The 20,004-nt window shown below is 37.5% G+C and overlaps 1 protein-coding gene across 3 annotated transcripts in view; it reads right to left on the bottom strand.

Moving 5' to 3' along the window:
• Window positions 1-2,288: 2,288 nt before the first annotated feature.
• FOLH1 (folate hydrolase 1) overlaps window positions 2,289-20,004 on the bottom strand; it is a 70,149-nt gene continuing 52,433 nt past the window's right edge. For 2 of the 3 annotated variants that reach the window (XM_068975829.1, XM_068975831.1), the window contains 7 exons: window positions 17,305-17,372; window positions 14,756-14,847; window positions 12,270-12,360; window positions 9,364-9,628; window positions 9,015-9,096; window positions 4,435-4,527; window positions 2,289-2,478 (listed from right to left, as the gene is read on the bottom strand). In XM_068975829.1, coding sequence (XP_068831930.1) covers window positions 2,289-2,478; window positions 4,435-4,527; window positions 9,015-9,096; window positions 9,364-9,628; window positions 12,270-12,360; window positions 14,756-14,847; window positions 17,305-17,372 — 881 coding nt within the window. The remainder of the gene's footprint in view (window positions 2,479-4,434; window positions 4,528-9,014; window positions 9,097-9,363; window positions 9,629-12,269; window positions 12,361-14,755; window positions 14,848-17,304; window positions 17,373-20,004) is intronic. The other variant, XM_068975830.1, reaches the window with a different exon arrangement.

The following is a 20,004-nucleotide window of genomic DNA, read 5'->3' as shown; positions in this document are numbered from 1 at the left end:
TCTCCTTCATGGCTTCAGCCTGGAACTGACTCTGACTCTGACTCTAAGGATAATTAGAGTCTCCACAGCCTAGTTTGGTGATGGCTTTCTTGCTGATGCTAATCTCTGGGTGGTTCCACTATCTCTTGTTTCTATTGTCCCCTCTTATTTCACCAGTATAACCAATCCCTTGCATTACATTCCCTCTTTTTTAAATGCCCAGAATTTTTTTGAGCTTTACCGATCCATTTTGCATTTCATATTTTAAAGCCTCAAGACCACAAGTTAAAATATGAATCATGGACTTCGCTGGTGGTCCAGTGGTTAAGAATCCACCTTCCAACCAGAGGACCCTTAGTTGGGAAACTAAGATCCCACATTTCACAAAACAACTAAGACTCAATGCAGCCAGTAAATAAAATTTTTTAAAATGTTAATCGGTTCCAGGTAACAAATTATCCTTTATGAAATGAAGTAAATGTAACGTAAGAGAAGTAATCTCTTCTAAAATGGACTAAGTATGCCCTATTTGTGCTTCTCAGAGGAGAGCATAATCTTTTGTCTCTTTTTTGTTCCAGAGGTTTTTGTTTGTTTGTTTTAATTTTTATTTTTACTTTATTTTACTTTACAATACTGTATTGGTTTTGCCATACATTGACATGAATCCACCACAGGTGTACATGAGTTCCCAAACATGAACCCCCCTCCACCTCCCACCCCATATCATCTCTCTGGATCATCCCCGTGCACCAGCCCCAAGCATCCTGTATCCTGCATCAAACATAGACTGGCGATTCGTCTCTTACATGATAGTATGCATGTTTCAATGCCATTCTCCCAAATCATCCCACCCTCTCCCTCTCCCTCAGAGTCCAAAAGTCCGCTCTACACATCTGTGTCTCTTTTGCTGTCTCGCATACAGGGTAATCATTAGCATCTTTCTAAATTCCATATGTATGTGTTAGTATACTGTATTGGTGTTTTTCTTTCTGGCTCCTTCACTCTGCATAATCGGCTCCAGTTTTGATTTACATATCACTCAGAGCAGTCCCTGGTGGCTTCCCGGATGGTTCAGACTGTAAACAATCAGTCTGCAATGCAGGAGACCCAGATTCAATCCCTGAGTCAGGAAGATCCCCTGGAGAAGGAAATGGCAACCCACTCGAGTATTCTTGCCTGGAAAAATCTCACGGATGGAGGCACCTGGCTAGCCCGTGGACTAGCAGCGTTTAGCGGACTGAGCAACTAACAGTTTCACTTTTCAGCGCTGTCAATCAGCAAGTTTAAATATTTGTTTAAACTAGCTAGAGAAGGGAATGGCAACCCACTCCAGTACTATTGCCTGGGAAATCCCATGGACGGAGGAGCCTGGTAGGCTACAGTCCATGGGGTCACAAAGAGTTGGACACCACTGAGCGACTTCACTTTCACTTTCAACTAGCTAAAATTTATTTAAAGGTACATCTATAAATTAAACATGTTAAAGATATATGAAGTATTGCATTTCACTACCTGTGTTCCCTATGGATTCAACTCAGTTATCCAGTTTATATGAAACACTTATCTTTGCCTTTCAGGTATGGTGGGTGAACCAAACAAGATACTCAGCCTTGTCCCCCAGAAAACATACCACATAGTTGTGTGTGAGTCGCTTCGGTCATGTCCTTCTCTGAGACCCCATGGACTGTAACCTGCCAGGCTTCTCTGTCCAGGGGATTCTCCAGGCAAGAATACTGGAGTGGATTGCTGTGTCCTGCTCCAGGGTATCCTCCTGACCCAGGGATTGAACCTACATCTCTTATGTCCCCTGCATTAGCAGGCAACTTCTACCTTCAGGGTGACTAGACCAGAGCTGCCCAACTACTGATAGAATAGAATACAGCAATCCTCTCAGCCCTGGGAGGCCCGGCAGACCCAGATCCCAGGCTTGCCGAAGCCCTGTGGATTTTCCCGTGTTCTGTAACAAACTGATGCTTTCTACATGTGCAGTGACAGGAACAGATCTGGAAGTGTTGAAGGAGACATGTTTCTCTGATAATGCCACCTAAGTGTATTAAAATTTTAGGCACTTCTTACTTTCATCATTTAGTTCAACTTCAGAATAACTTTCTATAATTTTAGAAGAAAAATATCCATCTTTCTTACTGATCTATAAGAAGAAGAAAAGAAACACCAAGGTAGATGTATGTATCTATCTATACCTATGTATATATATGTACACAAATTTACCTCTCAGTTTATCAATACATCCAACATGGTTTTTTCCGATACATCATACCAATTCAGTATGTGTTTTACGAAGAAATTTCTTAGGCAACTTCTCTCAGAGTCCCTGCTGCAGCCTGCACTGTGAAGGCTGCAATAGAAATCTGTTTTTTCACTTCTTCCCAGGCCTTGGATGGGTCCACTCTGTTTTCAATATCAAAGAGAGCGTCGTAAATCCCAGGGAATGACTCCCCCATGTACTTGTTGTGGCTGCTTGGAGCATAGATGATATGCCTGTTGATAGAAATAGTTTGGTATCAGTTGCTCAAATTACATATACAAGGGAAGAAACAAGGGCGCTCTACAATTCATGGATTGTATAACTCTAATTGCCACTTGTCAACTAGACTTCCAAGTTCAATCTCCAAAGACTATGAAGTATGTGGTAATTAACTATATTTTGACTTTAGACAATGACCTAAAGTGGCTCAGAGCAACAAAAATGATGACAATGATAGCAACAGCAGCTTGTCACCTACTATGTATCACACTTAGCATTAAATTATTAACCTATAATTTTTCTAAAGGGTTTCCCTGGTAGCTCAGTGGGTAAAGAATCCACCTGCAATGCAGGAGACTGCCTGCAACATAGCAGCCCTGGGTTTGATCCCTGGGTCGGGAAGATCCCCTGGAGAAGGAAATGGCAACCCACTCCAGTATTCTTGCTTGGCAAATGCCACTGACAGAGGAGCCTGGCAGGCTACAGTCCATGGGGTCACAAGAGTCAGACATGACTTAGTGAGTAAACCACCATAAGTTTTCTAATTCTTGAAAATAAAGTCTACAAAATTGATATTAGCATCTTAAAGAGGAGGAAATTGAGGTCTGGGAGATGAACTGATGAATCTCAGTGTATACTTTAAAGAAGTGATGACTTCAAAATACCATTCTATCTTCTGAAATGCAGAACAATAGGGTCTCATTTGTGACCCAGCCAATCAGTTATTGTATGGACTTCCCTGGTGGCTCAGAGGTCAAGAATCCGCCTGCCATTTCAGGATATGTGGGTTCAATCCCTGGGTTGGGAAGATCCCTTGGAGGAGGGCATGGCAACCTACTCCATATTCTTGCCTGGAAAATCTGTGTACAGAGGAGACTATAGGGCTGCAAAGAGCTGGACATGACTTAATGACTAACAACAGTAACGACAACCTGTCACTATGTTTTTCTCCTATTTAAAAAGGAAGTCGTGCTGCAATACATAGCACCAACCGAGAATCAACAAAAAACAGTTTTGTAACATTCAACATGACCTCGGCAGAGGCTGCTGTTTTACTGAAGGAGCTAGTGAAAGTGAAAGCAAAGGTCATTCAGTTTGTCCAACTCTTTGCAACCCCATGGACTGGATTCTTCAGGCCAGACTACTGGGGTGAGTACCCTTTCCCTTCTCCAGGGATCTTCTTCCAGCTGAGTCACAAGAGAAGCCCAAGAATACTGGAGTGAGTAGCCTAGCCCTTCTCCAGCGGATCTTCCAACCCAGGGATTGAACCGGGTCTCTTGAATTGCAGGCGGATTCTTTACCAACTGAGCTATAGGGGAAGTGAATATAATAACCTTGGAAGAGAAGGACAAGTTCCACAATAAAAAAAACAAAAAAGGAAAGGGGCATAGTGCTGCCGCCAGGGGGAGACCATTCACTCTGTTTGGATGACACCCTTAGTCTCAATTCCGATTCTTCACAAATAATCCCTGCACATAAAGATGGGGTCATTTCTGGCTGGTCAATGATCCAATTCTTTCTGAATTCTTAGTAAGATCAACCTGGGGACAGTTGATGGTTATCAGAAATAATTAATGATTATCAAAAATTAGGGGAAAAATCTATCAACATTAAGACAGTAAGTAAGTATATATTTATTATGCCTTATGTATATGCATAAATACACATTTAAAAGAAAATAAAAAGGGGCTAAAGTTTATGAATACCAAAGGGGAGATTTTTATTTTCTACTTCTGACTTCCTCAGTCTTCTAAATTTCCTACAATGAGCATATACTCTTTTATATACGGAAACAATCAAAAAAGATAATAAAAACCTGTAGTAATCATTTTATATAAATAAATAATACTTACCATTTACTACATATGTTTTGGAATTTTTTGTTTGCAAGAAATCAAATGCATTTTTGCCACAATGCAAATAACAAGAAAAAAATTTATTAAAATGAAGAGCCATATTTTTATCCTTACCTATAGAAAGGCCTGTCTGGTAATCCTAAAGGATCAGTAAATGCTCGTTCCAAAAACATCAGTTGATCATTCATAATTCTTAATAATATTGGGCTAGAAAAGGAAAGCCATAAGTTGCAGCTTCACGAAAATAGGTGCACTACCCAGCAAACTAAACATTCAAAACAAATCTAAACACAGCTAATTTTAAATTCCTATAACATGCAGATTAAGAACAGTAGCATGCATAGTTATATTTCTTTAAATCCCATAAAGTAATATTCTGCTGAGGCTTATAATTAGGTCAGAAAGAAAGAAAGAAATATCATATATTTAATCCATATCTGACGAAACTAGAGAAATGGTACAGATGAACATATCTGCAGCGCAGTAATAGAGAGTGCAGGGAATGACGTGTGGACACAGGGGCCTGGGAAGGAAGGCATGGATGAACTGGGAGATTAGGATTGGCATATATATACTACCATGGATAAAACAGACAGCTACTGGGAACAGCTACAAAGCACAGAAAGTTCAGTTCAGCGCTCTCTGCTGACCCAGATGGGTGCGACGGGAGCCAGGTTGAGAGGGAAGTCCAAGAGGGAGGGGATATATGTATACATATAGCTGATTCATTTCTTTGTACAGCAGAAACTAACACAACACAAAATTGTAAAGCAACTATACCCCCAATTTAAAACACAAACCAAAAAAACCACTAAAAATGTTCAATGTGCCAATGGAAAAAATTATAGTAATTTTTATTTACACTGAAATAGCTAACTATAAACCTAGGTATTTAAACAATAGGCAAGACTTTTTCATTTTAAGTATCCTAATAATCTGATCATAAGTCATTTAAATATTGAAATGGATTAGTATATTAATATTTAGTAGGGTGCCTAGAGAATTATATTTACCAAATGATGGCTAATAATATTTTATTGTTTTTAAAGACAAACCTACATGAACACAGGGATGTTGCTTATTTTGTCCTTTCAAAGATATCTGAATGCCTGTTAGGTATCAGACTCTTCCTGCTTACAGAGTTCACATTTCCAAGTGTGCAGGAGAGTGTTACTGTAATAAAAATGCCTCAATATACCTGAAAATTTACCAGCAATCCTGGAGTAGGGCAGCAATATGTTGTTAAATTCAACGTATTGTCATAATTTAATTAACTAATTAAAAATAATCACTACCATAAGGAATCAAATTACTTTATATAAAAATGAATTATCTCTAGCTTTGTTATGTCTTAGTTTTAATAAGAAAACTATGTGACCATTACTATTCTGAATGTTTATAAAATATATTCCTTTTAATCATCTAAGCAATCCTTCAAGTTATACATGAATAGCAGCCCCATTCTATAGATGAGATATTCAGATTCAGTAGAGAAATAACTTGCCCAAGTTCACATCTAGAAAGTTTTAGAGTGAAATAGGAGCTCAGTGGGCTTCCCAGGTGGTACTAGTGGTAAAGAACCCACCTACTAATGCTGGAGATGTAAGAGACATGGGTTCTATCCCTGGGTCAGGAAGAGTCCCTAGAGGAGGGCGTAGCAACCCACTCCAATATTCTTGCCTGGAGAATCCCTATGGACAGGGGAGCCTGGTGGGCTGCAGTCCATGGAGTCACACAGAGTTGGACCCGACTTAAGTGACCCAGCAGCAGCAGCAGTAGGAGGTCAGTACTATTCCTTCAACTGCAGCATGTCAACAAAAGGCAAATTGAATAATTAAAGGCCACAGAATTTGGAGATGAGCTATTTTCAACATTCATTTATTTAGCATCAAGAACTCAGGTTAAGTGATAGTATAAAGGTAAACCGTGGGCACAGACTTTACCTGTGAACAGTCCACATTAACTAATAAAGAGGAAAATGAATGAACCGTAATTTCAATAAGGTATCACAAGTTTCTGAACCAAATTCACAAAGCATTGCTAAGAACACAGAAACTCATGTGAATATACACACACATACCCCATTCGGATGTTCCTTGTTCAACACAGTAAGTCACTTGAGTCATGTCTTACTCCATGAGACCCTATGGACTGTAGCCTGCCAAGCTCTTCTGTCCATGGGATTTTCCAGGCAAGAATACTGGAGTGGGTTGCCACTTCCTACTCTAGGGGATCTTCCTGACCCAGGGTTCGAACCTGAGTCTCCTGCATCTCCTGTCTCCTGCGTTGGCAGGCAGATTCTTTACCACTAGCGCCACTTTGCAGGTTTCAAACTAAAACATCCCTGGGAGATAAATGCTCAGAGCACCAGACTTATGTAAACAGGATCTATTTCCACCAGAAGTATGCTGGCCTCCCTACGGAGACTGGAGGAGGCTAGGTCTTGAGGTTGAAAACTATGTGACCATAAAGGTACCAAGAAGTCAACACTCTGTTTTCTTCAATGGGTTAAGACATTGAAGAAAAGCAGGATTCAAGAAGTGTCTCTTCCACAGATTTCAAAGTTTGGTTGAGAAATTCTACATCCACTTTATTTTAGCCAGCACTTACTCTTATTATGTACAAACCACAGCTCCAGGTGTTTCAGGGTATGCATACATAATATAGAGATACAAATTGTACTTTAACTATCACCTAGAGATAGTAAGACAAATCCAGAAATACTCAAGGAAGTGAAAGCCCAGTGTGCTAGGCTACCATACTATGCCATCAGGCAGTTCCCCCACAAGGAAGAAACATCATTTATTTAATGACAGAAAATCAGGCAGTTCTCCCACAAGGAAGAAACATCATTTATTTAATGACAGAAAATCAGCTTTATAGACTGGAGTGGGTTGCCACTTCCTACTCCAGGGGATCTTCCCGACTATACAGTGTTTGACATTACTCTAAAATTTATTTATCATTGGTTATTTTTACTTAGATAAAAATTTGAAAAGAATTATAAAGTATAAGGGAAAAAATCTTCACATTCACCTAAGGATAACACGATTATTATACTAATTGCTTTTTTGTAATATTTTCTGTGTATTCAATAAAATAGTGTATATGAACAATTTTATGACCTTTTTGTTTGCTTAACATATTATTATATCTTAATAAACTTCTTTTATAATTATCAATTTTAATGTTTATAAAATGTTTAAATTGGTGGACATCCAATTGTTTAGTAATTTCTGTCCTCATAGGTATTAAGGCTGCTTTGAGTTATCTGATATTATAATTTGATTTTTTCTATGAGAAGCCATTTCATTCTCTCAGACTTGAGACCCTTTCCTGAAGGAAAAAATTTCAAGAAACAGAAATACTACGGCAGAGTGTAAGAACACTGTCATTGCTCTAGAAATTGTAATAATATATATTTATGTTTTTTAATAGCTTAAAGCAATAGCAATTTTAATGCTATCAGAAAAAATAAAGCCCAACAGCATTAGCTTCAGTGTACTGCCTGCAGCAATTTGCACAAACAAATTTTAAATTGCTACTCACTTGATATGAAAATAATACATTTTCATTTGTGGTTTTGGAATTACTAGTAAATTTGAATTTTTTTTCTATTTCTGTATAGATAATATGTTATTTTTTAATTCGCTTGTCTAGTGTCAATATTTCCCACTTTGTCTTTTGGATTCTCTAATCAGTTTTCAAAAACAAATTTCTTAAAATATCTGTATTACCCCCATTCATATTTTCTGGGTATTTATTACCCACCATCCAAACTCCCCAGTCTTTTATCTTTGATTTGGATTATTAATTTTCATATTATTAATCATTTTAATATTCTCAAATCTGACTGCATTATCATTCCTAAACTTTGAATCTCATTTCTAAGATATTTCTATTTTTATTAAAAAATTCTTCTATACCTGTTATTTTTGCATAGACTGTGAAGTGAGATTTTGGATTCACTTTTTTTTTTTTTTACCAATTCCTGAAAGAGCTTATACAATATTACTGAATACTTTTCTCATTTGATTTTAATATATCCTTCATTACAAATACTTCCTTATATATCACTGGTCTAACTTTTGATCTGTCTGCACTGTCTCTTTCCATGTATTCTTGCATCAGTCCCCAAGGATTTGATATTTGTATCATCATTATGTATTTAATTGATATTCACTCTCAAAATTCTACTTTATGGAAAAAAAAATAATGGCTTTATCTTATTTGCTATTCCGGATATAGAGAATTTTTCCAGGTGGCAGTGTAGATTATGAAGTGTTTGTGGAAGTAATGATATTAAGAAGAGGGAAGAAGAAGGTGTGTTTTGGGAAAACTGGTCGAAATATGATGTACAGATGTTGAAACAACAAGAAAAAAAAAACAAGAAAATTATGGGGACATATAGTGAAAGACCCTTCAACGTTAAGGTGGAAATTTTGTTACTACTACTCAGTTCATAGTAATGGAGGCACCAGCATTCTCAACAGCACATATGTAACCTGAATGTCAAAAATACATCTTTAAGAGATATGGCAGACCTGTATAGGGTGTGTTAGAATAGAAAGAAAGCAGAAAAACACTTTCCAAAGATAGTTCAACAATAAGACATCAACTAGTATTTCTTTTTTATTATATACAGTGCATGCATAGCATAACTATCTGTCTCTCTGTATATATGCAGAACATACTTGTTTTTATCCAAGTCTTGCAGTCTCTCACTGAAATTAGAAGCAATCTCTGTAAAATTCTTCACTGCAGAAAAGAGTGAATCTAAAAGAGAAATTAGAACCTAATGAAACGGCATTGCTCTATAGTTTAAACAAGGGGAACCATACAGGAAGCTGTTCCCTTTTGTATTTAACAAGGTAATTATATTTTGTATATTGCAAGATAGGCATCAGTGATACAGAGGAAACACTTATATGCATAAAATATTTGATCATGTGGAATAGCAATAAATAATAAATGGACCTAAGGTAAGTCATTACATTTTAGAGATTATAGATTGAGAGTTTTGAAAGAGGAAAAGTAGCATACCAAATGACACACTGTATGTTTTCATTTCTTGTGGATGCTTCATTGAAATATTGTAGATTTTATCAGCATACTTTCTTAAAACAACAGCATAATCTCGACAGTCGAAGGGCAGCACTATGGAATTGGCTATTTCGAAGATGATTCCACCTCGAACCTGGGCCACAGCGAGGTGATACTTAAATGCTGGATCGTAAAATTTTTCCACTAATTCATACGTTTCATAGATACTATGATACAGTGGATAGCTGCTGAATGTGCTTGTTTCCTACAAAAAAAAAAAATCCAAAATGTATCCCTTGTAAGATAACTTATATAAAATGCATAGTACCACAGTTACTGTTAGTAAGACTGTTTTTGTCAGTAATGAATAAAGGAAGTATCTAAGTACTTCAATAAGCCACTCACTAAATGTTTATTATTGTATTATTAAAACCTGCCCCAGGTTCTCACTAGTAAAAAAGTATGTGTATATAACATAAACAATACTGTAAAAATGATCTTGGAAGAAACCTAACATTCTTGCCTTTAAGAAAACAGGAGATGTAAAAATCTTCCTCAAATAAAGACAAGATAATGCTGCATTTGTGTGAAAATAATTTAAGACAGAGAATTGTTAGAGGCAAGAAAATAAGCATAACATATCATATACAGCAATGGTGCAAACTGTTTGCTGACTGAAATTTCATGAATGAGTAATTTTCTGACAAGCAGCGTGCTGATGAGTGAGAGTCTAAACAGTGAGGGTTCAGTAGTAGATCCGAAATCTCACTAAAGAGAGAAGCAACGCTCAGACGGTTGTAAGAATACAAGAACATACACAAAAGGCAAGAGGGAACAACTTTTCAAATTTTGAGTTGCTGATTTATGCCTTTTGCCCACTTTTTAAAGATGCTTGCCTTTTTTTTTTAACTGATATAATAGAACACTTTATATAGAGGTGTATTGAGAGTGGGACTCTGGAATTAGCCTGTCAGAGTCTGAATCCAGGCTTCAGAACTTATTACCCCAAATAACTCTGGCCATTTATTAACCCCAGAATTGCTAACCTTTCTTGCTGCAGTTTTCTCATGAGAAAATGTAGATGATATTTACATCTACCCTCAATACCAACGCCAGCGGTGAGCGATTTTCTGTCTGGGCAGAATAACCAACCAAAGACAAAAGACTACAGATCCTCAGTATTAGCTGTCACCCACCGAAACAACTAGAACAGGCACCCCCAGTCCCTCTCTTGTGAAGCTTCCCCTTCAACACACACCACCTCGCATATGAGCTCTCTCTAGTCTCACTCCCAAACAAGAGAGATAGCCAAAGATGGCCAGGCATTTGAAGACACCTTTTAACTTGAAAGTTATAGATCCAGCCTGCAAACTAGAATAAAATCATCTCAGAGTAAGGAGGTACTACAGGGAATGGAGAAGGACATGGCAACCCGCTCCAGTGTTCTTGCCTGGAGAATCCCAGGGACGGGGAGCCTGGTGGGCTGTCGTCTCTGGGGTCGCACAGAGTCGGACATGACTGAAGTGACTTAGCAGCAACAGGGAATGGAGGGAAACTTAATAAAAAATCATAATAAATGAATGGCATAGTTGAAGAAAACATTGCAGAATGTAAAAAAAGACACAGATAGGAATGCAAGAGAACAGATAAAGGCATTGGAAAAGAATCCCCTAGAGGCTAAACAAATTCATAAGAGTTGAGAAAGAGAAAAGAGGGAATAATCAAAGAAAAAACATTTCCTCCAACTACAATCCGTAAGTTTCCAGGACAAAGGGTATAACTTGTGCCCAGTTCAGCATATTAAAATATGACATAATACACATTTGTTCACCAAGGATAACACAGTCATAAAGAGTAGATACTAAAGTTTTCCTTTAAAAATAAAAAGCAACAAACAATAGATCAGGGAGCAAATAACATCTCTCAACAGGCTGGGAGACAATAAAGCAAGAAGATCAAAATTCTAAGGGTACAGAATTTGCAACAAAATTTTTCTTCCCAGTCAAATCATTGAAGAATTCTGTGTAGTGTAACAAGCATGCAAGGTATTTAGCTTTTGTTCACTCTTTTCAAGAAGTGCCTGAAAGATGTGATCCAAAAAAAGAGGTGAGTAAGTAAGAAAAAGGAAGTCACAAAATCTGGGGAACAGAAAATTCAAAGTATGAGTGAAATGAAGATGTTCTCAGCTTTCTTTTAAAATTTAGGCAAGAACTGTGCCACAGGCAGAAAGAATAACCAGAGAACCCAGAGAAGCAGAAAAGCCCCAACAGGGAAAAGGAACTCTGCCAGATCACCTGATGAGTTTGAATATACTAGAAGTTTGTAGATACATGGAGGAAAAAAAAAAAAAAAAAGCCTTCTAATCAACAAGCAAAGCACAAATATGATATTGAAAACAATGCCATGAAGGAAAGTAATTGGGGGTTGGGAGAGGATGTGACATAAGAGAACTGAATGCCTAGCTTCCCGAGAAAGAAGTAAATGGATAATAACTAAAACTGAAAAAGAAAGAAATAGCAGAAGTATATGATTGAGTGAAGTGAGTGAGTGAAGTCTCTCAGTCGTGTACAACTCTTTGCGACCCCATGGGCTGTAGCCCACCAGGCTCCTCCATCCATGGAATTTTCTAGGCAAGAGTACTGCAGTGGGTTGCCATTTCCTTCTCCAGGGGATCTTCCTGACCTGGAGATCGAACCCGGGTCTCCCGCATTGCAGGCAGACGCTTTACCCATCTAAGTAGACAGACATCAGAAGAAACCAATTAAAAATGGGAAGAATTCTAAGTTGCTGAACAAAACCAGGGATGTAGCAAGCATGGTGCTTAAGTCACTTTTTTTGATCCAGAATTATTTGTTTAGCTAAAATATATTCATAATTAATCCTGAAGAACTTATTAATAGACTTACCCAATCTTTAGTATACCTTGCTCTGCCTGAAGCAATTCCAAGTCTTTGGAAGAACACTTCAAAATCATTTCCAGATCCTAATTTGCTAATCCTTTTAGAGATAAAATACAGGATTATTTGAGTGACTTCTTCATTGACTACAGATCAAAATGAATTAAACTAAATATCCACTCAATACTATAAATATAATTTTTAGATATACTGCCTTTAGAGAAGCAGCAAGAAAAAAAAAAGTGGGGAATGTCATTTTTGATCACAGAATATCTATTTCCTGAAGACTATTTTGGGGAGGGGTTATCATTGTTCTTTTGAGTTTCTGGACCCAATTCCAACCTGTTTATGTGGGGAGGGGAGGGTTTCCCACACCAACAGCACACAATTCTCCAGGACACCAGCTGGGTGTTCTACAATTCAACTCAGTTCTGACACTGCCCACCTGGAGTCAGGTCCCAGACATGAAGGGCTTGCCACCAGAGACTGTCCCACCCCCCCAACTCAGAATCCTGTGCTTCTGACCAACCACTACAGAGAGGAGGGTCCCACAAACCCCTCCTTGGATTGGCTAGAGCAGCTCATAGAACCAAGAGAAGCATTAGATCACCAATTTATTGTGAAAGATTATAACTCAGAAACAGCCAGATACAAGAGATGCATAGGATGAGGTACAGGAAAAGGGTCAGAACTCCCAACCTTGTCTAGGCTCACCACTCTTCCAGCATCTCCACATGTTCACCAGCCAGGAAGCTCCTCCAAACTCTATAGTTTTGAGGTTTTATGAAAATCTCAGTACATGGTCATGATCAGTTAAGTTATTGGACACCAGTGACTGAGTCAACCTCAGGCTGCCTCCCTTCCAGGGAGGTTGAGGGCCAGATTGAAAGTTACAACCCTCAAATCACTCGATTGGTTCTCCTGGCAACCAGTCCCCACTTTAAGTGTGGGTCTATGTTACCTCATTAATAAAACAAAAGATACGTTTGTCCCTCTCACCTCTTAGAAAATTCCAGGGATTTTAGGAGCTCTTTAAGAGAATCAAGAAGAATTGTATTTCACTATTAAAAATTCTTGAAGTTGGAAACTATTTTCCTTCACTGACTTATTTTATTATCTTTATTTGTTGTACATGATACAGTTAAAAGAATCCGAAAATTTTCAGATAACTCAGATTTAAATCCTATCCTTAAAAATTTAAATTATTCAGACCATTACCTTAATCTCAAACTACTGAGATATTTATTCCTCATCCCTTGCTTGTGAAGATATGGCTAAACCTGATATGATGCTTATATTCTTCTCAGAGTAACCAAAATATTGCATGATGTTCAGAAAAAAAGGAAATTTATTAAGCAGCAAGAGGACAGACTTAGGTACCATGTGCATAATCTATTCAAAAGAGAACCACAATTTGATGGCCTATAGATTTAATTTCAAAACATATACCAATATTTGTAAACAACAGGGTAGGGGGTCCCCAGAAAAAGAGAACTAGTTTTGGCTTTCTTGACATACGACAACTCACTGTTGATCTAAGCCATTTTGTGATAAAGCCCTGGCCACAGTGCTTATCCCTGAACAGGTCTCAGTAATAAATAATTTTAAGGCAACAAGAAAATTTAGGAACAAATGGCTTGGGCAAGAGAAGTAACAACAGCAAAGATAATAAGCCTGTTGTAAAGACTTTCAGTTCAGTTACAATGGTAAATATTAGCCTAAAGAACATTTTTGAGCTGTTCTTCAGAACGTAAACCCCTATGTGTGCTCAACCACCAGATCAGCTGGGAATGATGATGTTAACCTTTTCTGAACTCACTCAACTTAAGTTTGGACTTTTTCAAATTTTGTCCCAATTTTATTATGAATTATTCATGGGGTCGCAAAGAGTCGGACACGACTGAGTGACTGAAATGAACTGAACTGAACTGATACTCTTCTCAAGACCCTTCATGAATGTGCATGTACTCTTAGCTTAAAACATCTATGATGTTACTGTTCAGGGAAATACTGCTTTAGGAGAGATCCCCAGTGTTTTCCAGGTTACCATGATGGCTCAGCAAGAATCTGCCTGCAAGGCAGGAGACACAGGAGATGCAGATTTGATCCCTGGGTTGGGAATATCCCCTGGAGAAGGAAACAGCAACCCACTCTAATATTCTTGTCTGGGAAATCCCATGGACAAAAAAGCCTGGTGGGCTACACCCCTGCAGTGGGTCACAAAGAGTCATACAGGACGGACTAAGCACATCCAGTGTTTTCCAAACTTGCTGCAAGTAATTCATCCTTCCATCTCCAGGTCTTTGACTTGGTTGTGTCTTTTGGCTCTACACCCCTTGAGAGGCAAATCCAGTTTTCAGGTAACAATTTTATTTGTGAACCTAAACATTGCTTAATCTTTATCAGAAGTTAGAGAATTTTAAACTTTTATTACTTATTAAGAAAAGCTATCCTTTATTTTTGACACAATTCCTTACAGAGTTCTGTTTGTTTACCTTGGCAAGTCACTGAATTCAGGGGAAGGACTTTTTTCATTCCAGCTCTCAAAAAGAGACTTGCCTTCAAAACCTTCATCAGGACTTCGGAGCTACATGAGTTAAACAGGGGGAAAAAGAGAGTATACTTATAAATCAGATGTTTCAAAATCTAAATATCTATTAACCAGGGAATGAGTAGTTAAATCATATTAAGGAAAACATGAGAAGTAATTCATACATTAGCAGTCATTAAGAATTATAGCACTGAGTTTCTGATGATATGGGAAAATGTTACTATATATAATACAACTATTATAATAAACATACATGGAGTATATGGAAAGAAAGGGTACACTAAATTATTACCAAGCCATTAAATTCAGATGAATGGTCATAATATAAGATTTTTTCAATCTATTCTTCTGAATTAAAGGAGGCTACTTTCAATGATCCATTCCTTCTCCTCTTTAAAAAAAATGAAAAGGAACAAGCTGGTTAAGGGAAGATTTTTGTTTTGTTTTAACATTGCTTTGTGCCAACAAGGTTGTCAAAGTCATTAAATAATACATAAGAAAATAAATGCACTAATATTTTACTTAGTTGAGTGTATATTGTATTTATGTTAAACACAGGGCTTTTAATGAATTTTTAGATTTTACAGATAAGAAAATTAAGGGAGTAAAATATGCCCTACTACTGAATGTGAGTTTCAGAGCATTAAATGTTATGCCAAAACATTTAGCACACTAAATTGCAATTAATATTCCACTATTATTGGGAATTGACTAGTATATGGTAAAAATTTTTCATTTTATATTTAATAAAAGTCCTATGATCTTTTTTTTTAACAGATTCAACTCAAAAAAAATTATAGACTACTTATGCTGTGGAAGACTTTTTGTAGATGCTAGCAATACAAAGAATAATAATACACATTACATATCATCTACTAGTGGGAACTGTAAAGAAAAGTGTGGATTTCATGTGCTAGGCGCTATAACACAGGGATGTGCAATGGTCAATGGGAACACAATTAAATTTACATAAGCATGAGATAAAATGTCAGTATGTAAAGCAACAAAATAACTTCACTCAAGCTTATAAATTTACGCAAAACTTTTTGCTACAAATGGTAGAAACATTCCATTTATTTTAGGAAATATGAATTTTTGCATAATGTAGAAACATATTACTAGATTGCTTAGTTTATCACTAAAATTTGAAATGCTGCAAATCATCTTCTCAAAATAAACAAGACATAATTTTAAAAAATCCAAAATAACCAAGTATCACATAATTTCAAACCTAACCTAGAAGTAGTGTTTTTGCCTTTGTCACAGAGAACCACCAAACCACCTGGCAAGTAAATATAACTGCCAAGCTTCCCTGGCATTGGCTTTAAATTCCATAAATGGTGGGAATTCTCTGAGATGCAATGTTTCAAATATTTAATTTTGTAACAACAACACAGGAATTGATTAAAAACTGCAGATCCTGAAGGAACTCTTAAGTAACATACAAATAGATTAGTGCCAAATTAAACTTTTCCACTCCTACTGGAGACGCCAATAAATTAAATTCCATGCTTGTTAAGCCAAAGCTTAACCATATGTTCGAAGTGAAGTGAAGTCGCTCAGTCGTGTCCGACTCTTTGCGACCCCATGGACTGCAGCCCACCAGGCTCCTCTGTCCATGGGATTTTCCAGGCAATAGTCCTGGAGTGGATTGCCATTTCCTTCTCCAAAATCCCTACTTGAGGGAAACAAATATTTTTCTTAGTAAATACCTTGCAGTTGATAATTCTGTTAGCCCTCTGTTAAATAAGCAAGTTTTTTTTTTTTTTAATCCTTTTTCTGTTCACAGGAGGTAAATAGCAGTAAAAACAAAAATCTGCCATGCAAAAGTTCATTCATTATGACTAAATCTAGGACCAGAGGCTTTATGGGGCAGGAGAACTAAAATGAAGAGCTGCCTGCAGAAATTTCAGTCCTACAGAAATTCAGACACCACCAGGTTCAGCATCTTGTGCTGCTCTCAGAAGGAATAAGGCAACTTTAGCTCAGTGGACTGAAAGCCACAGCAGGAAATCATGAACTGAGTACATTCAACCCATGTACTCCAGTCTCTGTCCCAGGACTCTGCATGCAGTGATTTACTTACTCTTTCTCAACAAGTTAGAAATATCAACTTTTCCTGAGTCCTGAATTAATTGGTATCATATTAAAGAGTAAAAATCAGTTTTAAAACTAAGAAGTTAAACCACAGGACTCAGTCATGGTGCAGGTACTGAACAAGTTGTATGACTTCAATGGCTAATGCTGTTTGAGCTCCATTGTTTCATTTCAGATGGATACGGCATACTCAATACTCCCCAAAGACTGCCTCACACTGATGTGGGGCAAAACAGGATAGCGTGCATCCACCATTTATAAGACATTTCTAGGAGTGGATCTTTGCTATGTGGAAAAAAAAAGTTATAAAACAACAGTTGTTCAACATAATAAACATAATAATGCCACCTCAGGAAAATATTTATAGAACTTGAAATTCCATGTAATTATTTTTACCTCCTTTGTTAGGTTATATACCAGGCTGTACATAAGTGGAGTACAATCAACTCTCAGAGTGTAGTTTCCTGAAAGACAAGGAGAACATTGGTTTTTTTTTTTTTTTCTACATGCGTTCCCAAACATGAACCCCCCTCCCACCTCCCTCCTCATAACATCTCTCTGGGTCATCCCCATGCACCAGCCCCAAGCATGCTGTATCCTGCATCGGACATAGACTGGCGATTCGTTTCTTACATGATATTTTATTCTTCCATTCAAAGACCATTCCTAACTCCTTAGCCAGAATGACCCTTTTAAAATCTGACTGGGGACTTCCGTGGCAGTCCACTGGTTAGGACACTGCATTTCCACTGCAGGAGGCATGGGTCTGATCTCGACCAGAAACTAAGTTCCCACGAGCCCTGATGTACAGCCAAAAATAAATAAATAGAATTCAAATCTGACCAAAACTCTCCAATTCATCCCTGGATAAAATTCATCCTTATCTTGACCCTTGCTGCAACACATAAAACAATCTCTAATCACCTCTCCCCTTTCCAAATCTTCACCTTCTACTCTGCTAAAGCAAATGTTCTATACAACAGAAATAATAAAAGTACTTCCCTCACATGATTACTGTGTCAAACAAATGTTTATATTTAAAGCTTTACTTTAAAACACTTAAAGTAAATGTTTATATTTAACAGCATTTCCCGTTGTTGGCACTTTGAGCTAAATTTTGTATGTGAATGTCAACACCCTAAACTGAGGATAGTAGTGTCTTTGAAGAGAGAGTTATATCAGAATGGTTTCAGTAGAAATTTTTTCTTCATAAATTCTGCATCTTAACATTAGGAAGCCAATACATCATTTACTGTATTGTTTGAGAAAGGAACAGTTAATCAAATTTTAAATACAAAACAAAGTGAGATAAGCTGTGTTCCAATCACAGACTAATGGGGGTGTTATTTGCTTTTGATCCTAAAAAGGATGGGGAAAAAACAAAACAGCATTAAGTCAGAGAATGACATGATCAGCAAAATCCACAGATTAAAAAAAATGCATTAAAATCTTAAAAAAAAAACAGCAATAGAACATTATTCTACTTTTGAAGAATATATGTTTGGAAAACTCATTCTGTGTGACAAGGTATTTCATCTTCATATGTGTTTAAACAAGGATGATAATAATCCAAGTTAACATTTCTGAACATCAACCCTGTGCAAGGGACAACTCTGGGAGTTTTGTAATTATTAACTTCTTCTACCCTTACAAGAACCTTTGAGATATGTGATCTAACTTAGTAACTTTATTGAGAGCTGAGAAAACTGAGACACAGAGAGCAACAACCTGAGGTCACAAAATTAAGAAGTAGAAGGGCCAGATATAAGCCCAACCCCTGAGCCACTAAGGAAATTCAGAGGAAGGAGGGGAGGATGTCCGAAACGCACTAACTAAATGAGGAGACTACACAGCTCAGATACATGGACAAAGAAGAAAATGTAAATGCCAATGTGCCTCCATTATATGCAATGTCCCAACTGTTTTTGACATGGCAGACTTACTAATAAACTAAAGAAAATATTCTATAGTCCACCCTTCATTCATTTGTTGCACCCATGCAAATAACATTTATTTATTGAGACATGCAGGGATGAAGACGTATGATCCCACCTGTTCCTGGTGGAAGAATATAGTCTAGAAAGGGAGGCAGTTTGTAAAACAAATAATTACTTAATAATGGCAGTGATGAGTATTGCAAAGATACCTTTACCTGGGAAAAATTGGCATTCCTAAGGAGACTCTAAGAATTAAACAGATGGTGTGTTGAACAGCAATCTGAGTATACAGAACAGCAGTCACAGTGGCTGACAAGTTGCATGTGGTCAAGGAACAGAAAGAAGGGCGGGGCTATGGTGTAATGTGATTCATACCAGCTTCCCTGGTAGCTCAGTCAGTAAAGAATCTGCCTGCAGTGCAGGAATCCTGGGTTTGATCCCTGGGTTGGGAAGATCCCCTGATGAAGGAAACAGCAAACCACTCCAGCATTCTTGCCTGGAAAATCCCATGGACAGAGGAGCCTGGCAGGCTACAGTCCATGGGGTTGCAAGAGTCAGATACAGCTTAGCAACTAAACCATCACCATGGTGCAGTGAGTGACAATGGATTGTTTGGGTTTCTTGGAAGTTGACCTAAGCTTGTCTCTTCATTTGAATCTCTGTTTATCAAAACAAACCCATTCAAAAGTCCTGTCTTCAATGCTTATCTCATTTCTCTAGCCTTTCCTGAAGTTGCTATCATTCTGTCCTCTGAATTCCAAAATCAGTACATTAATATCTTTCTGAGAGTACCTGCATATATCAGAATCCTAGACTGATTTATTTTATCATCTATACTAAATCTTGGGCTTCCCTGGTGACTCAGATGGTAAAGAATCCTCCTGCAATGCAGGAGACTTGGGTTCGATCCCTGGGTTGGGAAGATCCCCTGCATGAGGGCATGACAAACCACTCCAGTATTCTTACCTGGAGAATTCCCATGAACAAAGGAGCCTGCCAGGCTGCAGTCCATGGAGTCGCAAAGAGTTTGATATGACTCAGACTAAGCACATCACAGCACATACTAAATCTTAACTCTTGAATATTAGATTGTTCGTTATCAACCTCTAATTCTTTTGAAATCTTGGAAAGTTCATTGCATAGAGAGGAGCTTAGTAAG

This window comes from Capricornis sumatraensis, chromosome 8, assembly GCF_032405125.1.
Source record: "Capricornis sumatraensis isolate serow.1 chromosome 8, serow.2, whole genome shotgun sequence".
Lineage (NCBI taxonomy): Eukaryota > Metazoa > Chordata > Mammalia > Artiodactyla > Bovidae > Capricornis > Capricornis sumatraensis.
The sequence above is the reverse complement of the archived record's forward strand: the minus strand, read 5'-3'. Positions and strand labels throughout refer to the sequence as shown.